Source organism: Aristolochia californica, unplaced genomic scaffold (assembly GCF_029961685.1).
Source record: "Aristolochia californica isolate CCGP_79_NKW_82.1479 unplaced genomic scaffold, dmAriCali1.0.hap1 SCAF_10, whole genome shotgun sequence".
NCBI classification, from domain to species: domain Eukaryota; kingdom Viridiplantae; phylum Streptophyta; class Magnoliopsida; order Piperales; family Aristolochiaceae; genus Aristolochia; species Aristolochia californica.
The window spans coordinates 30,947,229-30,969,693 of record NW_027181771.1 but is presented as its reverse complement, the minus strand read 5'-3'; the positions used below and the strand labels follow the sequence as shown (position 1 = coordinate 30,969,693).

At 38.6% G+C, this 22,465-nt stretch overlaps 3 protein-coding genes across 6 annotated transcripts; 1 reads left to right on the top strand and 2 right to left on the bottom strand.

The window, feature by feature from the left end:
• The first annotated feature begins 1,502 nt into the window (after positions 1-1,502).
• Positions 1,503-4,264, top strand: LOC137935988 (L-type lectin-domain containing receptor kinase VIII.1-like). The gene is made up of 2 exons (XM_068780460.1): positions 1,503-1,611; positions 1,706-4,264. The coding sequence occupies exon 2, from the start codon at positions 1,844-1,846 to the stop codon at positions 3,938-3,940; it is 2,097 nt and encodes a 698-aa protein (XP_068636561.1). The 5' UTR covers positions 1,503-1,611; positions 1,706-1,843; the 3' UTR covers positions 3,941-4,264.
• Positions 4,265-11,193: 6,929 nt separating this feature from the next.
• LOC137935959 (protein IQ-DOMAIN 3-like) lies at positions 11,194-18,122 on the bottom strand. 4 transcript variants are annotated; one of them, XM_068780436.1, is made up of 6 exons: positions 17,918-18,122; positions 15,168-15,255; positions 14,754-15,065; positions 13,701-13,922; positions 12,374-12,493; positions 11,194-12,286 (listed from the first exon to the last, which is right to left on the bottom strand). In XM_068780436.1, the coding sequence occupies exons 2-6, from the start codon at positions 15,240-15,242 to the stop codon at positions 11,582-11,584; spliced, it is 1,434 nt and encodes a 477-aa protein (XP_068636537.1). In that variant the 5' UTR covers positions 15,243-15,255; positions 17,918-18,122; the 3' UTR covers positions 11,194-11,581. The 4 variants fall into 4 exon arrangements, with proteins under 4 accessions (XP_068636537.1, XP_068636527.1, XP_068636510.1 ...); XM_068780426.1 differs by lacking the exon at positions 17,918-18,122 and adding an exon at positions 15,787-15,977 and having other exon boundaries at positions 15,168-15,310; XM_068780409.1 differs by lacking the exon at positions 17,918-18,122 and adding an exon at positions 15,787-15,977.
• Positions 18,123-18,309: 187 nt separating this feature from the next.
• On the bottom strand, positions 18,310-20,927 carry LOC137935979 (small ribosomal subunit protein eS19x). Its single transcript, XM_068780446.1, has 4 exons — positions 20,717-20,927; positions 19,023-19,113; positions 18,745-18,928; positions 18,310-18,532 (listed from the first exon to the last, which is right to left on the bottom strand). The coding sequence occupies exons 1-4, from the start codon at positions 20,798-20,800 to the stop codon at positions 18,463-18,465; spliced, it is 429 nt and encodes a 142-aa protein (XP_068636547.1). The 5' UTR covers positions 20,801-20,927; the 3' UTR covers positions 18,310-18,462.
• Positions 20,928-22,465: the final 1,538 nt, after the last annotated feature.

Here is a 22,465-nt window from a genome sequence, read left to right as displayed (position 1 = left end):
AAGAAAACTGACCCTTAGTAGCCAGTGAAAGGAGGTTGATCCGTCTGAAAAGCAAAGACAAAGTAATGAAAAAAAAAAAAAAACGCACTCGGTTGGTGTCACATTCCTGTCAAAGTCGTTCAATTATCAGAACCCAAATTCGTGTTGACAAGAGAAAAGAGGGAGAGTGATGGGGGTTGCTTTTTTTTCCAGGAAACCTTAACATCGTGTCTTGCGTCTGAAGCAAATGCCAATGCAGAGAGAAGGACGGATCTTGGAACGACGGAAAGAAAGAGGAGAGAAGAGAGTGGAAATGGAAATCCAGTTTGGAATTGATCAGCTCTTATTGGCTTATGGGTAGTAAAAGCCTATAAGAGACACTTGCAAATGGGACGGCTCGTTAAAAATAAGTATAACAAGCTAAACTCGAGATTTTTCAAGTTCAGATTGTTAACTAGTGAGCCGATTACTCTAATTGTTCTCGTCAGTTCTCTCTTTAGTTGATAATTGTTCTTATTTACCTCAAACCTAAAAAACCATCGATAGTTCAACCCTGTTGGGTTCCTCAACATCTAATGTTGTTGTTTGCCAATGAAATAAATACTATCGATGAAAGTATTTGTAATTTCTTTTATGTCTATTAAACTAGTTATTATATATTAATATGATCCATTGCAAAGTCGTAGACTCCTCTATGATAGCTTGCAGTTCAATGATACTAAGTTCATCACAATTAAAATCAAACTCGAATATATACAGGTTCGAACTTGTCTTAGCTCGACGCAGAGTGAACATTGCATGAAGAACATCATTTGGGCACTTAATAAGCAGCATTAGATTGGCATCTCAAAATTTGTATGTGATTTAAAGTGAAAGCAATGATGTGCAGGTCATAGTGGTATGATGTTTCTTTAAGTCTAATTTACCTCATATTATTTTGTAACGTGGGGGAGACAGTGGCTGATTGAGCTTATTACTATCTCAATTGCCCTTTTGCATGTAAGCAAGGGCAGTTGTAACTGAACACCCTCGGACCCACTTTCATCATTCCTCTCCGATCGGTTACAAACGTGACCAGGGCCCACGTTTTTCATGATACGTCCTTCTGATCACCATTTGCTCACTGCCACGTCAGCAGAAAGGTAAAGGGTGGGGGGATGCGTAACACGCACTCCGCGTATTTTCCAAGCCTCCGATGGTGCCAACAAGTCTTGATCGCGGAGATACTATTGAATGGTGGCTAAGTCTAGGTACGGTGACGCCACCCACATGGTTCGAGTTTTATTCAGTCCGGTGCCAGGATATTAACATGAGCTGCATGTCAGACGGATTATGTAAAAAATAATATTTATATAAAGTAGATCAAATTTACTAATAGCAGACGGTGGCGTCTTAGGGTGGTCTGAGGGGAAGGGAGAGTTTGGAAAGTGAATGGGGAATTTAATAGAAAGTAGAGGAAAAGTATGTCATAGATATCATTCCAAGTTTACCGTTGGGCATGACATCTTTTCGACGCACTCAGCCACCTGTCGTCAGTATTTCTCCTTTGGATTCCTTCGCTTCTTCTCGCTTTCTCTCTTCCTCCTTCCCCTTTCTCCCATTCTCATCTCCTCCCGATTTTCAATCTCTGTGGTAGTCTCTCTTTCTTGAATTTTACCGCTGCTATTAAAGCTCTCGACTATCTTCTTCCTCGTCTCTCATTTTTTTTTTTCTCTTTCTGTATTAGGAATATACAACTCGCATGCTCTGTGAGAGAGTCCCTTTCTGCGAGACTACATTGGCTTTTCAGTACTCCCCTTATTTGTCTCTGAGTTCCGTGCCTGTGGTGGGGGTTTTTCAGATGGGTCGCCGGAATTTTTAGCAAATGTGGAAGCTTTCTGGTCTCTGGTTCCTTATATTTCTCTTCCTCCGTGCCTCCGGTCATGCCCATGGGACGGAGTTCGATTTCGGGACACTGACGTTGGGTAGCTTGAAACTCCTTGGCGACGCCCACCTCAAAAACAGCACAATACGGCTGACTCGAGACCTCTCGGTGCCGAATTCTGGCGCCGGAAGAGCTCTCTACGCCAAACCCATCAAATTCCTTCACTCCAAAGTCCCCATCTCTTTCTCCACCTTCTTCTCCTTTTCCATTTCGAATCTCAACCCCTCTTCAATCGGCGGCGGACTGGCCTTCATCGTTACTTCCGATGACCAATCCATTGGAGACGCTGGAGGCTACCTGGGTCTGGTGAACTCTACGGATGCTACTGCGGTTACGATTGCGCTGGAGTTTGACACGCTGATGGATGTGGAATTCAAAGACATAAATGGGAACCACGTCGGTTTTGACCTTAACAGTTTGGTTTCTTCCCAAGTGGCGGATTTGGACTCCATCGATGTGAACCTCAAGAGCGGAAATTTAGTGAATGCGTGGATAGATTATGACGGCGCGACTCAGGTGTGCAGGTTGTTCGTCTCGTATGCCAATATCCGGCCGGTTAGTCCCCTTTTATCTTTTAATCTTAGTCTTGATCAGTATGTCAATGAGTATATGTTTGTGGGTTTTTCGGGGTCGACGCAAGGGAGTACCGAAACTCATAGCATTGAATGGTGGAGCTTCTCGTCGGAGAAAACAGAGATTTCGCCGTCAGAATCAGCACCGCCGCCGCCACCGCCGCCGCCTCCACAGCCCACATTTTACTATAGCCCTGCTGGAGACTCTTCAAAGACGCCACCTTCTTATGCTCCGCTTTCGGCTCCGCCTAATCCACAAAACACTGGCCGTTCATCTTGCCATAACCAGCTCTGCAAAAAGGACCCTGCAGCCGTCGCGGGTGTTGTAACTGCAGGGACCTTCTTTCTGGCGATTTTAGCCGGAGTCTTCATCTGGGTTTTCTCAAAAAAACTCAAATCGGATAAAAATGCAGAGTCTTTGCCTTCTGAGGTAATCCGTAGCCCACGAGAGTTCACTTACAAGGAGCTAAAATTTGCAACAAGGGGATTCGACCCTGTTCGCATAATCGGTCATGGAGCCTTTGGGACAGTCTACAAAGGTATAATCCCCGATACAGGCGCCATTGTTGCCGTCAAAAGATGCAGCCATGGAGGAGCTCAGGGGAGGGATGAATTCCTATCAGAGCTTTCGATAATTGGAACACTAAGGCATAGGAATTTAGTCCGGCTTCGTGGGTGGTGCCATGAAAAAGGGGAAATCCTTCTTGTTTACGACTACATGCCCAATGGCAGCCTCGATAAGGCCCTTTTTGAAGCAAAAACACCCTTGCCATGGACTCACCGACGCAAGATCCTCGCGGGCGTCGCTTCAGCGCTTACGTATTTACATCAAGAGTGCGAGAACCAGGTAATCCACAGAGACGTAAAAGCAAGCAACATAATGCTCGACGAAGGCTACAATGCTCGATTGGGAGACTTCGGGTTGGCTCGGCAGGTGGAGCACGACAAATCACCAGAGGCGACCATTGCAGCCGGGACAATGGGCTACCTTGCACCGGAGTATCTTCTCACAGGGAGAGCTACTGATAAAACCGATGTGTTCAGTTATGGCGCCGTGATCCTCGAAGTGGTATGTGGGAGAAGGCCCATAGAGAAGGACGTGGGGGCTAGCAATGCCAACAATGGAGGCAACCTGGTTGAATGGGTGTGGAGTTTGTACAGAGATGAGAGACTGTTAGAGGCGGCAGATTCGAGACTTGCAGGCGAATACGAGGAAGGGGAGATGAGAAGGGTGCTTCTGGTGGGACTAATTTGTTCACATCCAGACCCGAATCAGAGGCCAAGCATGAGGAATGTGGTGCAGATGCTGGGAGGTGAGGCTGCACTGCCTTATGTCCCAATCTCCAAGCCTTGTTTGAGCTTTGATACTGCTAGCCTTTTGATGAGCTTAGAGGACAGTGTTTCTGACTACAACGGCATCGTCAGGATCTCTACTTCTTCATCCTCTGGCAGTTTCAATGGCTGACGACTGGGTTGCTTATTTATTTATTTATTTATTTTATCAGGGGAAGATCATGGTTTATGTCTTGTGTAATTCTTTGGTAGGCTAGCTCAATAACATCTTGTGAATGAAGAGGATTCAGCTGCAATTCTGTAAAAAAAATTACTCTACTCGACAAGAAAGGGGAGAGATGAAAAGAGAGAAGCCGAGTATTCTTCACATCCTTTTCCAAGTAGAATATAGAGACGGAGTGATACTGACAGAGATGAGAATCTTTCACTGGCGTGGTAATTATTTTTTCAGAAAATGTTGCCATGGCCTCTTCAAAAGTCTTTGATGTGTACCGAAGCATAGGCATGGAGTCTTGCCTATATCGTCTCCTAGCCAATAAAAATTACTGAAATCTTATTTTCTTTGGTCTGAATGATTACTACTCATCCCCTAAAGTTGATCCAAAATGACGGTCATTTTCACTAATCCATGAGACTAATCTTCGTCCCTTATTAATACTTGTTCCATTCTACCTTCCTAAAAATTTTACGTTTTTTTGTCTCCTTTCCTCGCTCCCATCTTATCTCCGAGGATGACTGTCATCATAATTCATAGGTCACTGTGGTGACTTAGGGGTCTATCGAGTCGAATTGAGCCCGAACCTGTCTATGTTTGAACCGAGTTTGATTTAAATATTTTGAGCCGAGTTTCGAGTTCAACCTGGTCTCGAGCCTAAAATTGTTATCGAGTTAGCCCAAAAATTTTAACTAAGTTTGAGCCGAGCTTCGAGCCAAGCTCGAGCTTTAACATACATTTAAAACTTTTTAAAAATATATATATATAAAATAATTTGTATATAAAATTATGTATATATTTTACATGACCTCTACATAAAATTGGGCATAACCTATATATATATAATACATGTATATGATTGGGCATGACCTCTACTTAAAATTGAGCATAATCTATGTATATAATACCTATATAAAATTCGGCATGACCTCTACTTAAAATTAGGCATAATCTATTTACATAATACCTGCATAAATACTCCATAAAATAGTCTAAACACTCCATACATTGTATAACATTATGAATAAACTCCACACAATAATCAAACATAACAAAATTAAATGAAATATCACTATCAATTTACAATCACCCAAATAAAAACTATAAATCTTTTAAATAAAATCCTATTACTATTAGAGACTTACTAGAAAATTATAAGAAATATTTTAATTTTTTCTTAGGAAAGTTAAATGGACCTCTTATTGCCTCTTCTAGGGAAATAAATAAACATTAATAATCAATCTAATATATATTATTATACTTATCGATACATTTTTAATCAAATAAAATGTCAAACACAAAATTGTAATGAAAATTGTTTTATGCTAAATGTATTTCAGCATCAACTGTTAAATATTTATTCAAAAATTTTCTACCCCCTCTTAGTAGGAAAATCTTACTTAGAAAATTATATGATTTTTTAATAAGAATTTGCAATTAAAAAAATATTTACAAAAAACATGAGATACTAATAGTTCATCGAAACTTATTTCTATTAAATGTATTTTTAATTTGTTCAAGAGCTAAGAGGAATGAGAGTTTAAGGAATTTTTTTTTTTCACTTTATGATCTCGCACGTGCGAAATCATCTTCGCACGAGGGAGTTCTCTCCTAATTTCTCCCCTGAACTTACTGGTTCTGGTTTTTAGCTGAGACAACGCGTAAGGAAGGAGATTACGGCACCGAGGAGGACCTGTCATCAAGGATGACGGCTGCGACGACGACGGTGAGGAGAGGAAGAAATCGAACGGACGGCCACAGAGGCGGAGCAACTATCTACAGCGATAGAGGCGACAACAACAACCAACGGGAGGGGATTGATGGTGACGAGGGGAGGAAAAATCTCCCCCCCCCCCCCTACTCCCGATCCCGATCCCGATCCCGATACCAACTCACTTCGAGCTGGCTCGGTGAACCTGGCTTCGGTCAAGCTCGAGCTTGAGTGATAACTAATCGAACCGAGCAGGTACCGAGCCGAACTCGAGCTACTCGCGAGCCAGTTCAGTTCAAAGCCACTCCACTGATGAAGGGACCCGGACGCAGAAACATGCAGCCTTCATCCACAGACGAATCTTGTTAAATATGGTCGACACTGGTTCTTTTTTCAGAAAAAAAAAACGGAAGAGCTTTGGATTGGGAGAAGCTGCATCCTTTATTACCTTACACATCATCATCACCAGCTTTCGGAACTGTAGAAAGAAACGACAAAAAACATCAGTATAAAGCTTGGGCCGTCTGCCTTCCTCCAGTCCGGTTGAAGAAACAGGTCCAGCGTCGAAGGTTTCCTCGCAGGAGAGATGATTCCTGCGTAGGTGCAAGAGCAGGGCCCTATCAATAGCTTCGCCGGCGGCCGCCGGTATCATCTTCCTGCGCAGGTAACCTCTTATGCCTCCTTTACCTGCGACCCCTGCAGCTTCTAAGCCTGTAATCTCCCTGCTTGACCTTTACCCAAGGTACACAAACTGTCTCTCTCTCTCTCTCTCTCTCTCTCTCTCTCTCTCTCTCTCTCTGAACCGTTTTGTGCTTGAATTAATCCAGATTCAGGGTTTCAATTTTGGGTTTATGATCTCCTTTTTCTGTCAATTATGGGTTGTTTTCTCAAGTTAATTACATGAATGGTGGTTCATCCGAGCCATTCATGTAGTTTTAATTTTAACATTTCAGATATCTCGTCTGGCCTTCATCCATTTCCTTAAGGGTATAAATGGTAAATAAACAGAACAAAAGTCCCAAGTTGTCAGAGCTGACGAAGGAGGCATGACGCAAAAAATGCCAAAAGAGATTTGACAAAAGCTCTTCCATAATCGAGGCTGCTGGCTGCCACCCATTTCTCAAAATAAAATATACCATGAGGTGAAGGGGGTCGATTCAATGGAAAGATCTTCTTCTTTCTTCTTCTTCCTCCTCTGGAGGCTAAAGCACGAGAGGTTTCCTCCCAGGAGAGATGATACCGGCGTACACGAGTCCTCCCCATCAATTTCGCTCGGCCAGCCGGCATCATCTTCCTTCGGAGATAGCCCCTTTGTGCTTTGTTTTCTGCCACCCAGTTAATACACCTACAAACAATTGAAGGGGAATTGGCAGTCAGCTTACGTTTAAACCAGGTCCGAACTCTCTTCCTTGTTCTGGTCATCAAAACCGGAAGTTTTTTTTTTCTTTCTGTCTCGTTTCTTACGTTCTTTTGGCCATGTATACAAAAGCCTTGTTGCTTATTTCGATCTATATCGGAGAGGAAAAGCTTACTTTCCCACCCCTTTCTTCATTTTTTTTGCAGGACGAAGACGAACCGTCGTAAGAAGAGGGGAGAACAAAGTAGAGCCAAACGATAAGGTTACTTCCTCGTTTTTTTACCAAACGTAATGGGTATCGTTCTTACATGAGAGCATGGAATCACAGATATTCAGAAACGTTAATGAACTGATTAGGGAAAATGGAAAAAATACGAGGCCGACGGCTCGTAAGAAAGAGTCGACCGGTCTCTGCTCTATATTTTGCATTTTTCATCTTGTTTCCAGGCTTGTTCTATGTTTCTGCTTTGTTTTAAACTTTGCTTATATGTTTAGGGTTTTCTGTTTCAAGCAACAGTGATCGGTCTCTCTGCTATCCCTCTTCTGTTTCTCGACGACATGATTTACCAACTCATCATTCACAGTTACATCTCTGCTGATTTGTTTTCCGTTTCCTACTCTACTCCCACCTGTAGAATTAGAATATCTACTATGAAAAACCAATGTTCTATCTATGTTCGAACTATACAGTTCAATATGCTCGACTCAGTAAAATTCTGGTAGTGCTAGATCTTAAAATTTTAAGTGCAATGAGCTTCTTCTTCCTTGTGTACTCGACAACTTTAATGTGGAGCTGATTACTTTTATTAAAATTTTGAAATTGAAGCCAATCTGCTCACACTCAAGAGTAAAATTATCAAATGTCTATGTTTGCAGTTTCTGTGTAGGAAAGCTGAAAAATAACGAATGAAGGCATACTTCAGAGCACATTGGTGACACGACAATCTAATTTAAAATTTCAAAATGTGCTCTTCTTTCATGTTGAATTAAATGGGTTTTAGTTTAAGTAGAATCGTTATTAGGAACTTTTGTCTCTTATGCCCAAGAAATGTAAGTTTAGAGAAGAAAATTTTACTATGTATCAATATACTTATGTCAATATTATCATTCATTTATTTTATTATTGGAACTGTCATTTGTTAATCTTTTGAGGAAAATACCCTCATTTCGGTCCTCTACCCATTCACGATTCGAAAGTGGCAAAAAAAAAAAAAACACAATAAATCGACCCAGATCCTTCCATGGTCATTTGAATCAAGAAAAGTTTTTGTAACATAATATTTGACCATTTTATAATATATTTCATGTATGTTACTTATTATAATGTCAATGTCAAACTATACATCTTTGTTGCCGGTCATCACCAATAAAAAAATTGCATTTTACAATGTAACACATTATTATGTGTGTTACAACACACGGATTTATAGCCTAAGACCATCAAATTGACCAAAATGAAACATGTTGAGAATAATATCATGGGGCAACCAATAACAAAGTATTAGGATATTTAGCAATATAATATGTATAGAAAGGGTAATGGAGTATATGTTTACTGCTTAACACAATACTCATGGTGTCATTTGTCCACCAATAAAAAATTTCACTTGACAATGTTGCATAAGGTTACGTGTCTCCGTATGTCTTATAGCCTAGATACTTAATTAACTTGCTAACAATATGGTTTCATGGCGGTCAATAATAAAATATTAGGGTTGCTAACAATATAGTATGTTACCAATGGGGATATGGTTCTTTATTTTTGGTTAACATAGTTGATTGCTTCAATTGTAGTCGACTTAGAAAAAAATACCCATGCTCTCTATTTCTAGCAATCGATTGCTTTTGAAAATTCAACTACTTATGATGATTATTTGTCCAAGGTTGAGCTCCAAGACATTTGTTATCAACTTCATAAATCCTCATGTTCTCTATTTCTAGCAATCAGTTATTTCTAAAAGTGTAATCGAGTATCTGTCTTAAAATAGTTGACTATAAATGAAGCAATCAATTGCTTATGTCTTGGAGCTTAACATTGGAAAAATTATCAGAAAAAATAGTTGATTGTTTTAGGCCATGTAGTCGACTACTTTAGAGCCATCTTAAAATGGGCAATTGATTAATCTTCCAGAAACAATGCTAGAAATAGTGAGCATGAATTATTATTTTTTTTAAGTTGACTATTAGTGAAATAGTTATTTGTGTTAAGTAGAAACCCAGAACTATGTGACTCACTAGTAAGATACTATGTTTTTAGAAATCCAACACAATGTTATTGATTGTTATTAGACAAATGGTAAAATCATGTTGGTCTCCACTATTTTGATGATGACAAAATGAGTAGCTTGAAGTGCGCTATTAACGATGTTATCCGTGTATTTTACACATTTGCTTTTCAATACAAATATCAAAAGGTCCATGACAAAAACTCAAGACAAAAAAATGATCAATCAAGTTGCCAAGTTAAGACCCGAAGCAAAAACTTATTGAAGATTGTTATTGAGAAGAACTTACACAAAAAAGAAGCCCGAAGACTTGACCACCTAAGTCAAAGTCAAATAGAAAATCTCAAGACCTCTAACTATGTAAGTAGATTGCCAAGTAAACTTTCATTCTTAAGCACATTTATGTTCTGGAGCTTTAGGGCAAGAAATATTTCAAAATCATGTTTTAATTAAATGCATATAAATGTTTTATATTAGTAAATCTCTTAGAATTACTTATATCATATTTAAATATCGAAATAGTAAACTAGCATATGACATGATCAATCAACTTACAAGGATATGATCAATCATCTAGAATGTAGTCTGGCATAACTTATAGAACATGATTGATCATCGAGTCAAATATGGTCTATCATTAACTCAAGCATAATAGACCATACAAAATATTGTCAGGAAGATGCTATAAAACATGATCTATCATCCCTTGTTACATGATACACAATTCTGCATATTTAGTTTTATAAAAGCACGATCAATCAAGCGAAATGTGTTAATTGATCAATGAGTTTTTTTAAAGGTTGAAAAATCGTTGATTGATGCCCAAATAAATATAAGCTTAGGGAACACAAAAAATATAGTTGTTATACATGGTTGATCGATCATATCTTTTTATTGATCGATCAACACTTTGTGTAGGTTTTTGAAACCGGTCAAAAAATGGCTAGTGTGGTTGAGAAACTTATAAATAGGTCCTCAAACTCACCGAGAATAAATAGTTTAGCATATATTGCTATACCAAACCTCTCAAACAAAAAAAAATAAAAAATCTAAGTTTTCATGTTTTCATTTTACCCTTTTAAAGAGATAAAGTCCATATTTACATAAGTTTTCTATTTTCTCATCATTCTTTTCTATTCAGATTTTCATCAAGTTTCTATACATTTCACTTCTTATGCTTAAATATTTGGAGGCTTGGATCTCCCTCCATAAGATTCACGTGCTTGTAAATTTGATTGTACTTCTTGTATTTTTTTAATTTCTTTGTTAAAGGTCCTCTAACACCTTAAAGTTAGAAGAATTGGCATTCTAAAGGTTGAAATCTAAAAGAGAGTGCAACTAAGCCGAAATCTAGTTTGTATTGAATCTCTTACGGAGAGACCAATTTGTGTGATTGGAGATTACACTTGACTTAAAAAGAGCCTGCAATATATTTGTAATTTTCAGCTAATAGAGCATGTTAGTGAAATTTTCCTGAGCAAAGCTTCTTGGGAGGTGACGACCAATCGGGGGAACATCGAGAATAAAAAATCAATGTCTCCTTAAGGTGTGTACTTGTTAATTATTTATCAATGTTGTATGGTGCAAATTTTTTTACGGTGACTAATGAAAACAAGTGTATGTAATTTGACATTGACATTATGATAAACAATAAACATGAAATACACTATAATATGGTTGAATACTATGTTATAACATTAGGTTAGGATAAATAGTCGATTATTTTCTCATGGAGCAATTGATTGCTTTATCCCATAATCTTGGTTAAATATTGCAAACCTAGGTTAGTTTATTGATTATGATTATGAAATATATTTAAGCACTATGAATTATATTGATTTTTTCTCTTAATATAATTCATGGTGCTTAAATATTTCAGCCAGGTTTGTTGGAGTTAAAAAAGAGTCCGAAGGTCACACACAAACTCATCCATTGATATTAAAGTTCTAACATTACAAGCAAACTTAGTGACAAGTACATAATGAATTTCTGGGTCCTTGTCAAATGGGGGAAAGAAAAAAGAATTCAAGGAACAGAGGCTAAAATCACAATCATTTGAACAAATCATTTTCTTTTGGAAGAACATCCACAACTTCAAGACCCCCAACAAGTGGAAAAGAAAAAGGGGAACGGCATCCTCTGATCCTCTCACAACCCAAGTCAAAAAGACCTTCATAAAACACTTCTCATGACCAAATAAATCCAATTTAAATAGATACGATCCTTTTCAAGGGGAGAGAAGATCACTACCGAACTCTTCCATCTCTCCCAGTTTTCACTTTGTTCTCCTTCTAATGCTTATTTGATTACCTGCTCCCTCCATTAATAACTATATTCTCTGATTGAACACTAATGTCTTTGATAGAGCTGGCATCCAGCTTGGGTGGACCGGAATGTCTCCTAGGACCTGCCTGAGAGGGTGGGAAAGATAACCGCTTCTTGGCAGACCCTGCCGAGCCTCGCTCTGGAGTATCAATCTTGCTCCCTCCCAATGGGCTCTGAAGTCGTGACTTTGCTTTTACTGATTCTGTCGGTGCCATGTAACTCGGCACAGAAGGGGAGCTGGCAAGGCTCTCATCGTCCCTCACCGAAGAACCGGCAATACTGTGACGTCTATGTCTCTCCGACTGCAAGCTCATCATGCTCCGTGAGTCATCCTCTATAGGACCCCAGCCGCCTCGTGGGCTAGCTATTCTGCTTTTACCAGTGACTGCTGATGAAGCCTTGGATGGTGGTGTTGAGGGAGACTGGCGGCTTGGTTTATTTATCCCAGGGGAAGTTTTATCATGGCTTAGATCACGGCGAGCATAAGATTTGGTTACCTCTCCAACAGTGCTTCGAGGTGCACTCTTTACTGATGAGTGAGAATCATTGAGATCTTTCTCAGTTACAGTTCGTGTCTCCCATGGCCTTGCAGCCATCCATCGTTCTAACCAGCTCCAACCCCAGTGTGGATTGTGTGGATCTGTAAATAAGGGGTGTACGGACCGGTTCGAGTTCTTCCCATGTTGCTGAAAACCATTAAATTTGCTCAGAGGCCTGACAGACAAATCTTATATCCAACAAATAGGAGGGAGAAAATAAGAGATATTAGACACCTGATGAGAAAATGCATAGGCAAGAGTTCTCTCTCTTCTAATGGCAGCTTCATGTTTGTTCTGAAGATTTGCTTCAATTTGCTGCTTGGACTGCAGACTGTCATCCCAATCCTCTCCCAGCTGTAACAGAGTACCAATACATGTAGAAGGTATTAATTCAAAATCAAAACAAAATAACAGTCACTTTTCACTATACTATTGTAAGATTGTTCAAACAAAGGATGTTGTATCCAGCCTAATTCAGCAGTTTTCTTAGAATGAGGCAAAGGAACGAGCTGTTCAACAGAACAGTAAAAGTTGCCAAAGGAAAGTGATATCTGAGACTTCCTTTTAAAGAAAAAGCTTTTCCCAAAGCCTTATCTTCTTAGGCAAAGAGACAGAAGAGGAATTGGAGGCAATCCACAAGAGAAGGAAAAGCAGTAAATTAATTAACCTAATGAATTTGAAATGTCCTTTTCTAGATAGGCAGCAAACCTTCAACTTCAAATGCGATTCTGGTGGAGGGAAAAGTTGGAAGGCAACAGACAAAATCCTAATGGCTTTTTCCACCACCTATCTTTAATATTGCCATAGCAAGCATTAAACATATCCAGGACAAAGCCAGTTAATTAATTTCCTACCGAGCAGAAAAAGAAGGAAGAAGAAGAAATACAAGAGGGAATCTGTTGTATGCTATCCATAAAAAGAAACATATAAGTCATATTCTTTACAAAATGTCCCACAACAGATTTCACATCAAGAAGTGTCAGAGTTCAATTAGATAATTAGACCATAATGCAGATAGTTAAAATTTGCGAGTTACACCAAATACCAAAACTTTAATAAACAGCGGCATCAATTTTTCAACCTAACGATCTGGACGTCAGTTTGCAGTAGACATCAAAAGACAAAAGTATGATTTACCTTCCTAGTAACTGGCAATAGCATCAATTTTTATCTAGATGCATAAAAATTAATCCGGATCGTCGCCTAACTCACCAAGTTAACCTTGAGGACACTGAAACCTGAATTTTCTGGCATGACAACTCTTAACCATCTATATCTTACTTGCTAACATAATTTACAAACTTTCACTTTCTACAGATCAGTCTTAAATGAATAGTTAAGTCCACACGAACCAATCCAGACTTTGGACAATAGGAAAGGCAAGATGGATGAATCAAATTCTCATAAAATATTATTCACAAAAGAAAAGAAAGGGGGAAAGGGTAGCAAAACAATTAAAAAGTGAAAGGGTAGCAAAACAATTAAAAAGTGAATAAAGAGTAAATCAAATTGAAGGTACCAATCAACTATGTCAAATAGTACAGTCACAAGGAAAACCTACTTTCAGCTTCTCAAGTTCTATCTCATGCTTAAGCTGAAGTTGCCTTTGAAGAGCCTGGTTCTCTTCAGACATCCTAATCCTCCTCGAACGGATCTGTGACTGAACCTTGGCAAGTGTCCGCATGCAACGCAGTGTGGTTGTAACTTGGCGTTTGGCAGAATTTCCATGTATAAGTGTTTTCAACCTGACTAGTCCTCTTAGTGCCCGCAATGCTCTCCGTGCCTAAAAAGGTGCAAAAATATGAATCAAATTACTAAATCATGCAATTCAACCAGGATACAAAAAATCACAGTTAGCATGACAAATTAGTGATGTGTACTAAGAGTAGTTAAGTCTTACCTTCCTTTATGTTTTGAAACTAAGAATAAATCAATGACGGTAATGATTGGGAAAGAAAAAAGAAAGACAATGAGCACACGCCTATGCCATCAAAGTGCTAAATACACTAATTTGAGAAAAGATTAGAGCAAAATACCCATTGCTAGGGGGGGAAAGAGGAAATTAATCCACGTCTAGTTGTAGCCAAACTGCTAATCTCTGCCTACCCCCTTCAATAAATTACAATAGGTGATCAACTTTCAAAGGCCAAGTAAATTTTTGTGTGATTGAACAGTCAAGAGAATATCTATTTTTCTTCAAAAAGCCTAAAAACCACATGAGCTTTAATAACCAGTATATTGTTTGTAAGTGGGAAAAAGGATCGGTGATACACTATAAATTTTTTTAGTAGAAGTTATAAAAGCTGTTTGATAAGATGCTGGACTCCCAATACTCCAGCATATCCAGAGATTACACAAGTCAAGTTCAGAAGAAAAATGGAACTGTATAAAAACGAGAATTTTGGAACAAAGTTCAGAAGTTCAATCCAGAATCACGTCGCAGATAAGCATTATCTCACACATGCAGCAGACAGCGAGACAACGTCAATAACCAATCCATAGCTTGGTGAAGGATTGCTCAACTTTTTTAACGACTACCTTCGGATATCCATGAAGAAACTCCAGTAATGCAGAAGGAAATGGCTAGGATATATTTAAATAGTAAAAATCTTACCAAGTATCCTCGAAAAGCTGTCTGAATTTTGATCGCAGCAACCTCTTCTTTTGATTTACCAGAGTATCTTGTTACAGTGGTGAGCCGAACAACCTCAGCAGCGGCCTGAGCTGCAGCAACGGCTGCCTCAGCAGCAGCAGCGGTTGCAAGGGCCACGGAGTAAGCATGCTTGTTTTGCTCATTTTCTGCCTCAGTCAGTTTCACCTCCTCGGTGGGTACAGGTGGCACCGAAACCGTTTCTAGCGAAGAAGAACAAGAATTGGAGTTTTTCGATTTCCCGAAAGCCCATTTTTTCTTCGATTTCTTTGTACTCTATAGGAAATAGAAGAATTGGTTAGCAAAAATAGACCTGTATGGACTTCAGACATCTTAAATTTGTACGAATATAATCAAGAGGAAAGGAAGAGGACCTACCGGTTCTTTCTTCTCTTTAGATTCAGGGCTGAGGGCTTTTTTTACGGCAGAAAACCAGTTTAACTTCTTGCCCATCTTCTTCTCATTCCTGTATTCGGTCCGACTGAGTTCAGAAATGACAAGAAAACACAAAAGTACAAAATCTGATGAAGAAAAAACGAGAAACAAAATTTTTAGTAGGGATCTATTGTAATAACAAGATGAAACAGAGAGAACTAGCAAGACAAATACAGATCAAATGCTAGATACCAAGCAAAAATGTTTAAAAAACAAGCCAAAACCAGCAATTGATTCCCAAACAGCAACACTTTCACTAAACAATTCAACGACATCTTAACTTTCTACGAAGAGGACTCGAAAAATTCAAGCTTTTCAGCAGATCCATAACCGACGTTTTCCCAAATACCCACATGCCGGAACTGTGTCATCTTCCAAAAATCAAAAAACCATGGCAACCAACAAAGTTTGACAACTTCTATAAAACTGCGCAAAGGAAAGCTGTGAAAAACCCAGATAAAGAAAAAGAAGATCGAAAGAAAAGGTGCAAAATGACCAACGGAAAGATCCCAAAACAAAAGCAATCACTGTCGCAGATCCAAAGCAAGGTACAAGAGCATACTAGGCGATTCAAGTACAGGAGTACTGCAAATATCTCTCCCCTTCAATCCACAAATCGTAACGTTGCAGAAAACCGGAATCTCTTCGTAACAGAAGAACAAGGCAGATCTTGAGAAGAAAATTCAATGATGATAAAAAATGAGAAAAAAACAGCTGGGTTTTTGGGGGCGACAGATTGGTAGGACTTAGTGGGTCTGCCAAATAAAACAACTGCATTGACAGCAAAACGGAGCTGTCCCTCGTTTACTTTTCCATTTTAACTGAGCACCTATCAATATTCATTCAATTAGACGAGGGAGACCATTATTACAGCGCTTAAAATTTCCCCGGCTTCCCCAGTCAAATCCCGAGTCCTCTTCTTCGGCTTTCAACTCGATTTCGTCCTTCTCTTACTGCTGAAAATTAAAAAAAAAAAAAAAAAAAAAACTGAACCAGATGTCTGAACAAGGTAAACAACGACGATTAAACCCATTTTAAGTCTGTTTTTCGATTTCGAAATTCCAATTCTCAACCACTCGCCGGTTATGGTAACTAATTCGGTGATTCTGAGACATTGATGGGATTGCCGTGATGAGGATGACTCTGTTCACGTGAAAATAAATCACGGTTCAAGTTACATGTGAGCTGTAGCTGCGTCCGGTTACTATCAATGAAGAAAGATTAATGGGGAAGGGGAACAAGAAGGGACCCATTTTTATTGCAGAATCACAATCTTTGGGACGGTAAAACTTTTAGAAATTCCTTCTGCAGAACAAAAATGGAGCCACAGAAAGGGGAAAAAAGACAAAAAGGGAAAATTGAAGGTAAAAGGGTGGGCAAACAAAGAGACAAGAGAACTGAAATTTAAAATATCTTTTGATCAAGGCCTCAATCCAAGATGGTAAAGATCAGATTTTGAACCTTTAGAACCAAACAAGTGTAGTTTTAAGAACTATGGAATGGACAAATGTACCATCAGCTTCCTATGATAACCTTCTGGACAAATTCACCACAATTCTCTGTCAGAGCTTTGAAAACGCAAACATTAGTGGATCTCCATTAAAGGAGATGATGAAACTGGTTCAGAATTCAAAGTTGGATAACCTTCTGGTTTGACTCTCAGTACTTGATGAAACATTTGATGGAGAAACATTATCCTACCTAGTTGAATTGAACTCTTGTCTCCTCGAATGAGATGGGAGCACGTAAGGCTGGCAAGATGGGTTGGTAGCCTTACTGTTTTAATGTTTGTTAGCAATAATTACAACATGTGAAGATGAGTACAAGTCTTTAGGGAGAGTCAATGATTGACTTTCTTATTGAGATTTGATCACTTAGGAGATAATTCTAAATTTTCAAGTTATATTTGAGTGATTTGTAGGATTTTAATTGAGATCTTGATTGAAAGCAATTTGTATTATTTCTTCTTTCTCCTTTTCAAGATTTTGATGGAGAGAATCATCTTACTTTTAAAGTGAAAGCTGATTTATCTTTTGTATGAAATATAGCGCATTATACATGGTTGACCTCATCTAGAGTTGTTAGTTCCATTGACCTCATCTAGAGTTGTTAGTTCCATTTTTTTATAAACGGACAAAATAATAACTTATTTGACTCGGGTAAATATCCTACTGTACATTCACTTGAGAATTTAATAAAGTTTGGATTCACATGTCATTTGCATCTTTAACATATTTTAAACATATAACATCTGTATTTAAAACAAGTGTAGAATCAATTAAAAATCTATTTCTTATAAAATTACAAATTATTAAGTTTGAACTTATAAAATTTCCCAAACCTAGATAACAAAATTTTGAATTCATTTGTGTGAATAAATTTTCTTCATTTACATTTGTTATTGTTTTAAATTTTTCCATACACAAACTCCAAAATTTTCATTTTACTATAATCTATTTGCCTTGACTTTTTTTTTTACGAGATATAAATAAAAAGTGAAAACTCAAGTTGGCGTGCATGGCTTAGTTATGTTTTACATTGAGAGCCTTACATGAAAGTGGTTGAAATAATAGATATTTTCACGTTCCCATCAAGTTGAATTGCAAAATCCATACCCCAAACCAACTTGTTGCTAATGAATTGGAGCCAATCAATAATAGGAAGGTAAGAGGATGAGATTAATAAAAGTGAACCTGCATGTGGAAGTTGTGCTTGGCTTCAGTAGTAGACAGGGAGATGGTTGGTTGTTTCTTTGCAAACCATGAGATGAAATTGGGTTCAAGAAATATGGCAAAACCTGTTGTAGACCACTTTTTCAAAGGACAACATCACCCCCCCAACAAAACAAGTACATCAAGAGATTGTGACTTACTACAAAAACAAACAAACCATTAGTATAAGTTGCTTTTGAATATCATAAAATTCATTTAACAAGAGTGAAATGAGAATTGGTTGGTGAGGTGAACGGAATAAGAAAAATTAAAAGCCATGTAAGAGTAAGATATTGAAGTGCTCCTACTAGACTCCTATAGCCTCCACCTTATAAGAGGGAAGAGGCCATATAGGATTTATCCAAAAACATATAGAAAAAAATTATGGCTCAATTAATTCGTTTTCATAACTCAAAAAAAGTCAAAAAAGTTGTAAGAAGCTCTACAACTAATCGAATCAGACGGACTGCCAAACCAAACTGAAAAACTAAAAAGACAGAAAAGCCATAAAATTCGAGATCATCTGCTCAAGGAAAAACAATGCGTCCTGCAACTTGATCAAGGTCCCGCTGTCCGTTGGATGTAATTCTCCTTCCGCTGCCAAAAAAATTAAAAGAGCTCTGTGAATATTAGTGGCAAGGAGAGCTTAGAGTCAAAACTCTTCATTCTTTTATGACGTGCAGGGATAAAGACAACTTCTTTGAGCAGATTAAATTAAAAATGCAACCTTCATAATCCATAAATGCCATAGTTAGCTAACAACAGTACTTTACTTTCATGGGTTGTAAATCCAGACCATGACCACTTACCCCTTGGGCTCAAGGTCGATAATACCCATGCTTTGAAGTTGCTGAAGGATGTGGCGAGCAATAGCACCACTGCTCTTGCAAAAATGAGGTGGACGGCTTCCATTTCTCTTGCGTCCACCATAAATTTTCCGAAAACCTCCGACGCCAATTCCCTGCCTCAAGTAGACTTTCCTGGCCATTGAAGCTGCATGGCAACCACTCATTTAGAAAGTCCCACAATGAACAGAAAAGAGCGAATAAAAGTGCTGTAGAAACAATGGAAGAGACAAGACAATCACCTGCCCTGATATAATACCAATCAGGATCATACGGAGCAAGTTCCTTCAATTTTCCAGTCTTCACAATGTCAGTCCAGTGAGGAAGCTCAATCTAATGGACATGATTAAACAAATAAATAATCACTAACTAGATGAAACTCAAAAACAGTATAGTTCAAAAGACAGAAAAACCATTGTGTATGTAAATTGACAAAATACCACAGGTAACAAAAATGAGACATGTCAAGTAATATTCTAAACCATCTACTGATTGCAACAGTAGAACCCATTTGCAGACAAAGAAAAACATGTTTTACCCTCAACTAGAAAAGAACAAAAAGCCTCTGAGTTTAGTACTCCAAAAGTTTTAGGTTTCTAGACGGTAGCAAATAGCTAATTCAGATGAAGTCAAAGATATTCAAACAACTTAGTTTATAGAGTATAAGTACAATAAAAGAAATAACCCACTACATTTGATGTAACATGTCTTTTTAAGAATATCAAAGGCATCATCAGCACTCTGCTTTTCCAGATACACAACTGCTTTCATACAATTTAGTAAAAGGTTCAGATTCAAATAAAATTCTGTACATTCAGACCCAGCAACCTATGTGTAGTGGACATACTCACCCAGCATGAGACTTATCTGATTCAGCTGACCATCTAATCCCTTTGAAGGTTGCAAGAAGGAAGCAAACAAGAAAAAATGACCACAGTTGTTTTAATAAAATAAAAAGACGAATTAAAAAAAGAGAACAAAACAATAACTTTCCAAAGTTGCAACAAGACACAAATATTAAATATGCTTAAAATCAGAGAGAGAAAAAGATTGGTTTTGCAATAGGCAACGAATGAAGTAGCTGTTTCTACTCATTATATCCAATGTCCACACTAACAAATAGAACAGCCCAACTAAGCTCACCACCCAAAAGTTACAACAACCATACTAACTTTTACTTTACCAACGTGAATTGTCAAAGAAGCACAAGCACTCTCATTTAACCAGAGAATAATTATCAACACGAGTGATAGTCAGGCAGTGAGACCATGGACAACTGACCAAAAGTTCTAATTGCATCGATTAGGTTCAACTGCTATTTTTAACCAATTTCAACCTCAAGATGATAACGCAAATAATTAAAAGAATCACATACCCAGAACTTGACTTTATGGATATAATTAGATTATCAAAAAAAATCGGAGCACCAAATGTTGAAAAAAATACATACATTAAAAGATATGCATTTAAAACAAAAAGGAGAACCAGACGCACATAAACCGCTCGAATGAGTTCTGAAAAAAATAATTAACAAATTAAAATTTCAGCCAGCATTATACCCAAAAAAGGTATTAATCGAAATTTTGAAAGAAAATAAAAAGTGCCACTGCAGATGCCTATAGTGTCATAAAATTCAAGATCAAACTCTACAGGCAGACCATACAACAACAGTAAATCGTAGCTCTACTAAATAACTGATGAGGTAAATTCCACCAGTCCTTAATGCAAGCACACATTCTTTACCTAAAAAATTAAGACCATTGCACCATAATGCAAACAACCTGTCCTCAAAGCAAACACACACGATTTAAAAGAACAAAAAGTTAAAACGAGGGAAGAAAGGGATCAACAACTTAGAAAGCTAGTAAAGACGTAGATGTAGAAGGATGATTTAATAAACAAGAGAAAGGACCACAACAGGCGAGGGATCATATACCTTCCCGGAGCGCTTGAGATGAGACGCATAGGCCTTCACGAACTCGTGAGGAGAAACGTCCTTGACTGTTCTCGCCGTCTCCATGCCTATCAGCGAGGAAACTCACCGTAGCTCAAAGAGCGGCGTTATGTCTTTCGGCGCCGCGGATATCACTTAGGGTTTTCTGCTAGACCTCAGTCGGCACACAGGAGGCCTGCAACTGCAAGTGAGTGAAATTTAACGTTTTTTACACTCTACCCCTTTATTATAAGCATATTATGGTATTGCTCCCTGGAAAACACCTATTTGCTTGAGCGCCTTCAAGATTTATTTTCTCGTTCGAGCGAATTAACCCTCATAAACCCATGCTATTTTCTTGGAGGCCCATATAGAATTTATCCTGAGCCTGCGGCTTTAAATGTTACTATGGCTAGCTGCTCTTAGATTGAGCCCAACATCACACTTTGGGGGAACACAACGTGTGAGAGTCCTTTGTAACTGATAGATGCCATATTTTGACATGAGAACTAGGTTAATTATAATAGAATAACCTTTATAATTGTATTATAGGTAGTTACTTATCGGTTTTCAAATGAAATGAGCATTTATTGAATTTGGCATTAATCACTGTCGATATTGCATATTTCTCTCTCCTGAATTATATTTCATTATTTTTTAGTCTTATTTCTTCCTGAAATGTTTTTTATAGATTCAATTATGGAATTTCAGGAGAATTTGGGTGGAGAAGAAGATATTTACCAAAATGCCCTTAGTGAAATGGAGGTAATTTCTAGGGCAAATCGTTTTAAAATAAGAAAATCATATTTAAAGAGAAGAGGAGCGTGAAGAGGTAGCGTAAAGAGAAGAGGAGCAGAGACCAAAAGGGAGGACTTTGACCTGAAACAGGGGAGGACCCGAGAGGAGTTCCCCATCGCTGTTCGCCGGCCAAGACCTTTCGCCACGCCACCCTCGTCCACCGCCGTCCACCGCCGTCTAGCAACTGAGAACAAACCCGAGGAGAGCTCGAGAGAGTCTCCGTCGAGGTGAGTTCGACAGTCGCTCGCCAGGCCGAGAAGTGATCCGAGAGGGCTTCTCCGGTGCCACTTCCGTTTTCCAACCATCCTCCGGCGTCGTTTACATATTCCGACCAGTCCCGGAGCCATTCCGACTCCAACCGAGACTCGAGAGAGCCGGTTAGAGAACGTCAGCTCTGTTTCGCTCTTCGCCGGACGTTACCTCCTTCCGTCGGCTTCTAACCGTCGTCGCCGGCGTCGTCTCCACCTCCGGCCACTCACTATTGCTACACGACGCCACCAATTTCCGGAAATCGCGGCACCCGTGAGAACGAGTTGCTGCCCGAGCGAGAGGAGGAAGAAGGGGAGTAATTCGTCATTATTGAATTTAATTTTTCATATGGTTTGAACTTAGGTTTTGAATGTTAATTGAATCTGATTTGATAATTAAGGTTTATTTAAGATTTGTTTTCTTGATATTTGATTAAATTAGCTAATTAGGGTAAGATTATAATTGAGGTTGGATTTTGGTATTTTAATCCGATTTCTGTCTTTAACTCTAGGTGCCCGAGAGGGGCTAGACGCAAGGATTGAGAATCCGGATTCGTGGTTACGTGGCGCTCGAGAGAGGCACGAATCACGGTAAAATCCAAAGTTGATAATTTTAGCATCATCACAATAGGAAATTGATTCTCTGCATTCTATTGTAATCCGATCTTTGTCATTAACTCTAGGCGCCCGAGAGGGGCTAGACGCA